This window comes from Chelonoidis abingdonii, chromosome 1, assembly GCF_003597395.2.
Source record: "Chelonoidis abingdonii isolate Lonesome George chromosome 1, CheloAbing_2.0, whole genome shotgun sequence".
NCBI lineage: Eukaryota > Metazoa > Chordata > Testudines > Testudinidae > Chelonoidis > Chelonoidis abingdonii.
The window spans coordinates 253520849-253528400 of NC_133769.1; the positions used below are offsets into that span (position 1 = coordinate 253520849).

Below are 7552 nucleotides of genomic sequence, written 5' to 3' on the forward strand. Positions count from 1 at the left end.
TAAACACAGTTTCGCAAACTTGGGATGCCGCTTGTATAGAGAAAGCCCCTGGCAGACCGGGCCGGTTTGTTTACCTGCCCTGTGGGCAGGTCTGGCTGATCGCCGCTCGGCCTCCCAAGTTTGGGAAGCACTGAACTAAAAGATAGAAAAATTAGTAGTCCTTATTACCTGGTGGGGGCACTTAGAAACAATAAAAATGGTGTTAGTGCCTCAGTTAACAAATTTATATATGGTCCCTTTCATTTCCATCTCACTTTTCCAGAAGTATTTTTCTCTCTGTTTAGGTTACATTTTCTTAAGCAAGTTTCCCTGCATTACAATTTGGCATACATAAGTCTCAATGCCCTGCTGTGAAATCACATGATGATATCTGGCTTAGTCTATGTTGTTTCACTCTCCTTTTGCAGTTTTTGCTCCCATCTCTGCAGCTATTCAAGGTTGGGCCCTTTTTTAACAATTCATAAGGGTTGCTCACTATTGCTGTGAGTATGAAGGGTGATAATAGTAAGATATCATGTTTTAGGAATCAGTCATTTTTAATGCCAGAAGCTCTAACCACATTATCTAGTACATAGCTGCACAGTGCACTGGAGATTGAAAGTGCTAGAGGTCTATAAGGACTAGTTATTTTTAGCTGTTATTACAATAAAAGCACCTATGTCACCACTTCATCTTTTTATTTACTCTGTGTGAAATACATCCCTGTGGAGAGGGCCAGCACAAGGCCCATGTGCGTCTGAAGTCCCATTGCACCCTCTTTTGAGGGACTTAAAATGATCTGTAGGTATGATGTTGATCTGACGTGTAGGCCCCTTGGTAAAGGTCCCCTGTTCTTTGCAAACAAATCTTGTTTCTGACTTAACAAACTGACTACACCAAAAACATTTCTTCCAGGTTATTTATCCAGAAGAGATAACATAAGGTATCCACAGAAAGCTCATAACTTATCGAAACTCATAACCATTGTGAGATGCATGTATGGGTAATACGTAAGGAATAATGTAACTTTAGTGAAAGTATGCTTTGTGGACTTTGAGTAAAATTCAGTCACCAAGGGATAATGTCGCCGTGCAGGGGGAGTTGTCACTTCTGCCTGGTTAGCTGGTGACGTAATGCAAAGCTCAGTTGTCTAGCCTTGCTCCACCCCAGGACTGTCAATGGAAAACCATCAGAGTTAACTGCAAACAATCAAAACCACTTGGAGATAAAAAAAGACACATTACAATAGACAGAGGATCGCCCTGTCGGTGTGTAAAGACAAAAGACTTTCAGTATAACACACGGTGGGGAGGGGCACTCTGTATCCGTTAACAGAGGAGACATTATGGAGTAGGGGTGTTTTCACTGAAGTTTTCATCTTGGTTCCTATAAAACCAGTCAGCTCTCTGATAGACTGAACATTGCAGGGAACACCTACTTTACTACATAGGAAACATGATTGTTAATAAGTGTAGGCATTTTATGATTTTGTTTTGTTTCATAATCACTTGTTTCTACCACTCATTTGTTTCTAGTGGAATCACTATTCCTTCTTAAATAAACTCTGTCTTGTTTTATTACAAGTGCTGTGTGTTATACAGGCGCAGTGATTTAAGGTAAAACTAGTAGACTAGAGTGAAGTGCTTCTTTGGGGGCAGAGGATCTGGGATTTCTGTGAGAAGCCAGTGTCGGGCTGGATATCAGAGGGGAACGCTTCAAAGGGATGTGGGGCACACCTATTGTTAACCCGCAAGGCAAAGACACAGCTGGCGTAGCTCAGAGACTAGTGCTTGAATGGCAGACAGGCTGGTGGTGTTAGGGAGATAACATCCAGCCACTATGGGCAAGGCCACCTTTCACTAGAGGCAGGAGGTAACAAGGTGACTCCGGTCCCAGGTACTCCAAGAACAGTCACAGTTGACCATCTGCAGAGGTAATCTCATCCTCTATATGGATTTTGTCACATAATTATTAAGGCATCTTTCAATATTTAGGTACTATCTTGGGCTAACACCATCTCTGCTATACTCCATTAATGTATTTGGCCCTGAGACTTTACTCCCGTTACACAGAAAAATACTAGAATGTGTCCTTTGTAATTCTGTTTGGTTCCAATTTTGCGCTAGTCCTCTACAGTATCTGTTATTGTTAGGTGTTCTGTTACAACAGTGGTTCCCAAACTGGGGTTTGTGAACCCCTGGGGGTTCACTAAATGTTACAGGGGGGTCTTGGGGAAAAATTCCCTAGTGGTGGACAGAGCTGTCCCAAAGGTCCCTGGGCAGCAGGGGGCCAGCAGCCCGGAGCCCCTGGACTTCGCCCCCAAGAGCTAAGCAGATCAAAGCAAACATATCTATCACACTGAGGAGATTTAAGCTTCAAGACTCCTTATAAGAAATGGAAAGAGAGGTGGATATTTTTTATTGTTGTTTTTAAAATTAAATAGGCAGCTAGTATTGTTTTTAAAATGATTATATAGATCAAGTTTAAGCTTTCTTGTAACATGCATTGTTTGCCTGGACTGCTCAAGCTGAGTGCTTGTGTGGGAGGAACTCTTTGAGTTGGCTTGTTAAATACCTTCATGCTGTTTCACATCTGATACTCCTTGAAGAAACATGGGAGCCTTGTCTTATAACAGGCTTATTCAAAGTGATACAAGCTACTAAAGTGAGATCTTTGAAGAGTGTTGCCATTTTCATAATGTAATAAAGTACTGTAATGATAAATAATAATTAGTGTGTAATAAGCATGTCATAAAAACAAATTTTATATTTCCAAGATAGCTGCTTTTATAATTTATACTCAGGTAAAGGAGAAAATCCCTGGAAATATTCATTTTTAGGAGGGGGTTCACGAGACTTGACATTTTAGTGAAAGGGGTTCACGGGTTGTTAAAGTTTGGGAACCACTGTTACAAGATTCTCTTGCTCAATTTCACATTTATTCAGAGAATCTGCAATTTGATTTCTTCTTGTGCATGTTTTGCCCTGAGGTTATCCCTCTCTATCTCAGATTGTTTTACTAGTACCAGTTGTATGTCTAATACAACATCAGTACTACATTTAATCAAGATTGAGTTTATGCAACATTTTGCTTAAAAATTTTTCAAAATTTAATGTATACCTTGTAGAGTTGGGTTTTTGACTCTGTCATGAAATCAAGCACTTGGAAAATAAGTAATCCCGAATGTGTATTTCATCAATGGGCAGTGTGTATAGAGGCCTGCTTCACTCTTTATATAGCAGTTCTGCTTGCCTTCAGTCTCATTAAAATTGCAGATCCTTTGGGAATTTAAGTCATGGTTTGATTATGCTTCAGGTTAACCACTTTAGCTCTTTTTTGGTAGTCTTCAAAATCTAGTTTTCTTAAACTTAAGCAGTTGTCTGTCTCCTGTCAGATGTTCATGAGGCAGTGTAGATGTATTTTGTTTTGACGATAAAGTACCATGTCAGTGCACTCAACTCTCTCATTTTGGGTTGACTAATGATTCATTAATACAATTCAGCTGGTTTTAGGCCTTTTATATTTAACTACTTGATGGCAATTGACTTCACAGTTGGAGACCTGGAAAACCAAGCTCCTGGTAGAAAGTAATTGACCTCCAGTTTTCACAAATGTGCTACCACATTCCAGAAATGAGTGTCTGGCTGGAAACCCCTTTATTTATTTAATAACACATAGCACTTGTCTTTTCAAGGGTCACACCAACAATAAGTCTCTCAATAAACCTCTGAAGTAGGTAAATATCATTCCCATTTTACAGACAATGCACAGAGAAGTTCAGGTTAAAATTTTACAAAAGATTTTGGGTGCCCATCCTTGGTCTGATTTTTCAGAAGTATCGGGATATGCCATGCCAATTGAAATCAAAGAGAGCTGTGAAAATTAGTACCAAGGTTGCTCAAATTGAACAGACAACATCTTAATATATTTTAGCTTATGTTCTTCAGCAGAGTTCAGAGTAAACACAGAAGAAGCCTTTGACTCCCACTCCCCTGCTCTTTCCTGTGCAATCTATTGACTGTCACTTTTTTTGCAAAGTGCCCAATAAATGAGTATTTTTTGAATATTACTGAACAGTGGACTCTTCATATAAGCATCATGGAATGGAGATTTAATAAGTAGGTGTGACAGTGCACAACTCACCCCTGTGGCGCCTCCTGCTGGTTGTTTCAGGGAATTAGCATTTCCAGTCTCCGGAGCACCCTCTGCAGGCCAGTGTCCACTGCCTCCCATGTCCCTCCCAGGACCCGGTGCCCCTTTCCACTGGGGTGCTGCCCCCTGACAGTAACCCCACAGTCTCTGGGTCTCCCCCTCCAGGGGAACCCCCACCCACTATCCCCACCTCACCTCAGCATATGGCTACTGCCCAGTCCCCATCTAGCTCCCATTCACTGGGGCAGACTGCATTGTGTTCACCACTCATCACGGGCAAAGGGGTTTGGACCTGCTGCCTCTGTCTACCCTTGGGCTGCCCCCTGCAACCTCGGTACCTATTCAGCCTTATACTAGGTCTGCAGCCTGGGAGGTTTCCAGGCCAGAGCTCACCAGCTCCTCTGGCCTTCCCCCAGCCCTGCTCCTACTCAGGTACACTTCCCAGCAACCAGGCCCCTCCCTCGCAAAGGCTAGAGAGAGAGTATCTGTTTGCTCCTGGCCCGCTGCTCTTTTATAAGGGCCAGCTTCGGTGTGATTGGGACATGGCCGCAGCTGTGGCTGTTTCCCTAATCAGCGGAGGCTTGCTGCTTTCTTAGCAGCAGCCCTCTCGCAGTCTCAGCCATCTCCCACGGCTGATTTCAAGCCCTTCATGGCAGGAGCAGGTGACCACCCCGCTACAGTAGGACATCCCTCTAACATTTTAACATTTGAATGACTGTAAGGCAGCAAACTGAGGGCTTGATCCTGTAATCTCAGTATACCCAGAACTCCCGTCGTCATAAATGGGAGTCTTGGAGTGTGCAAAAAATTCAGGATCAGGTTCTTACCTTAACAGATGATCCCCAACTCTGGTCCGGCATCCATGCTGCAAGGTCGTATTTTTGAAATACTAATATTCCATCGGAATAAAATGTAGTAGTGGGCATGTAACCAATGCCTCAGCCAGGCACTGGGGGTGCATTTGGCTCCATCTACCTGGTTCCGGTACATAAAGTAGTAGCAAAGCGATTAATAAAGTTTACGGGACGTGTGTTCCTGTTTTTCCATTTGTAAGCAATCCACGGGGTCTCCAGAATGGTGACAGGGAAAAGACCTTTTGTATTATGGTGGATTCCTTTCAGGATGCTATTGTAAATCTGTTGTAAATATTAATATACTACTTCATTTTTATTACTAACATTTTAATTTTTTTCCTATTGCAGACCTAGTTTAGAGGGAAATTTGGCAGACTTTTTCAGTGTGATGGAGCACGATTTGCCCGTAAAATGATTGAGTAGAATATCCAAACTGAATACATTCTAAATGATGCCATTGACATTAGGCACTATCGTGAAGTGCCTTGGCGTGGACATATCAAAGAGGTGAAGGGATTGCAGGAATCTCCCTCCCAACCTTCCTTCCCCACCTTCTTGACATCCTGCACAAGATCTAGACTCAGAAGCAATTCCTGAACTTGGGGAGTAGAGAGCTATCTCTAGACCGCTCACGGGTTCAGGTACAATGCAGTGGATACCCAGCCAAATCCAAGACATAAACATGTTTCTGTTTTGCTTCATTGTGGCTTTGAACTGCATACCAGAACCAGCAGTGCTCTTGCAATTGGCTCTCTTTGGGCTGATGCTTCCCTATGCCCCTCTGGTGCAGCCCAGAAACAAAAAAGGGGAAGTTAATACTGCTCAGAGCAGCAGTAGGCAACAAATATGTGAAGATAGCTAACAGTGCCTAGCAAACCGGACTTCATCATTGACTGGTTGCGAGGTGATGCTATAATCGGTAAATATAATAATTATTTATTTCATATCTCTTAACAGTAACATTCTGATGTTTCTTTTTCAGGCATCTTGTTTTCACTGGTGGTCGTGATGTATGTCATCTGGGTCCAGGCAATGGCTGATCTGGAAAACTACATGAACATGAAAAAAATTGATTGCCCAGACTTTGTTGCTTATGTGCACTATGGCTGGTCTTTCATACTGGCTCCTATAGGAATATTTTTTGCTTTGTTTGCAGGAATGCTCTTCCTATTAGTAGGGCGTACTGTTCAACTGCGCTCTGACTTATCACACATCTAATAATGGGTATACTGGGATTGTGATAAAATTTTTAAACTGGAACACAAATTATGTACATTATTGCCACTACTACTATATAGCATTTGTAGAGGCACTTCTAGAATTGCTTAAGTTACTTGTTTAATTGAAATATTCCTATGGGACATAAAACTCGCTATAGGAAAAAAAATAACTTTCATTCCTATCCAATTTCTTTAAGTTCTTTAAGTTCTACATGGAATGGTTCTTCACATAACATTGTGATCTCCCTGCAAAAGCCACCAACATAAAAATGGGTCAAATCAGGATTTCCTACATTTGTCTTAGCCATTTACTTTGTGCCACTGTCAAAAAAGTCCTTGTGGAGAATGGTAAAGACAGAGGAAAACAAGTGTTCAACAGAGTAATTTAATCCACCTCCTCTCCCCCTTTCCAAAACTTTCCTTTGGTTTAATATGAACAAACACTTCTGCACTTAAAAATAGAGTACAGTTGTTCATGCACTATCCACATGAACTGGGCAATAGAGAAGATGATTCCAGTGAATAATGATTTGGAGCTAATATCTACATGTAATAGCTTAACTGTTAACATGATATGTTTTACTGCTATGTAAACATTTGAAAGCTGTATTCTTCTATATTCTGAAATCTGTGTTCATTTGTTGCATGGTTCTGTAAGCCAAAATAATATAGTTAAACTACTAACTAAAGGTATGCCAAAATTATATAATAAAACATATGGTATAGATTTTTTATATCAAGTTTTTATCTGGACATTTTGTAGGTATGTTTGATGATTGGCTTTTTCAAACATTATCTGTGATTTACATACTTTAAATAGTGAAAAATTGCTGTATAATGAGATTTTTAATTAAAAAAGTTTATTATGAACACAATATAAAGTGCACGAACATGAAGAAACTTGCACAAATACAGACAGATATCATCTTCCTTTCCAAATGCAAACGGATGGATTTCATACCAAATGGACTAAAGGTAAAAAATCCACTGCTATCTACATACTACACAGACCACAGTGAGAGATTATGCCATACACTATCAAAGAAACTGAGAAGGTAAAAAATCCACTGCTATCTACATACTACACAGACCACAGTGAGAGATCATGCCGTACTCTGTCAAAGAAACTGAGAAACCACCTGATCAGCATCTTATACAGCAAACAGGAAAACATCAAAAAAGAGCTGTCCAACCTGGAGACTCTCATAAATAACCAAACTTCCATACAAATGGACTTCACTAAAATAAGATAGGAGATCTACATTACTCACTTCACCTCTCTACAAAGGAAAAAGGACTGTAAGGCTGGTAAATCCTACTTGCCAAACATGGGGCCACAACCATGGT

General features: G+C 40.9%; 1 protein-coding gene across 1 annotated transcript in view; it reads left to right on the top strand.

Moving 5' to 3' along the window:
• Positions 1 to 6939, top strand: part of TMEM182 (transmembrane protein 182) — a 30422-nt gene extending 23483 nt beyond the window's left edge. Inside the window, exon 5 of the mRNA XM_032790283.2 lies at positions 5968 to 6939. Within this exon, the coding sequence (XP_032646174.1) occupies positions 5968 to 6203 (236 nt within the window). The 3' untranslated portion in view covers positions 6204 to 6939. The remainder of the gene's footprint in view (positions 1 to 5967) is intronic.
• The last annotated feature ends 613 nt before the right edge of the window (positions 6940 to 7552 follow it).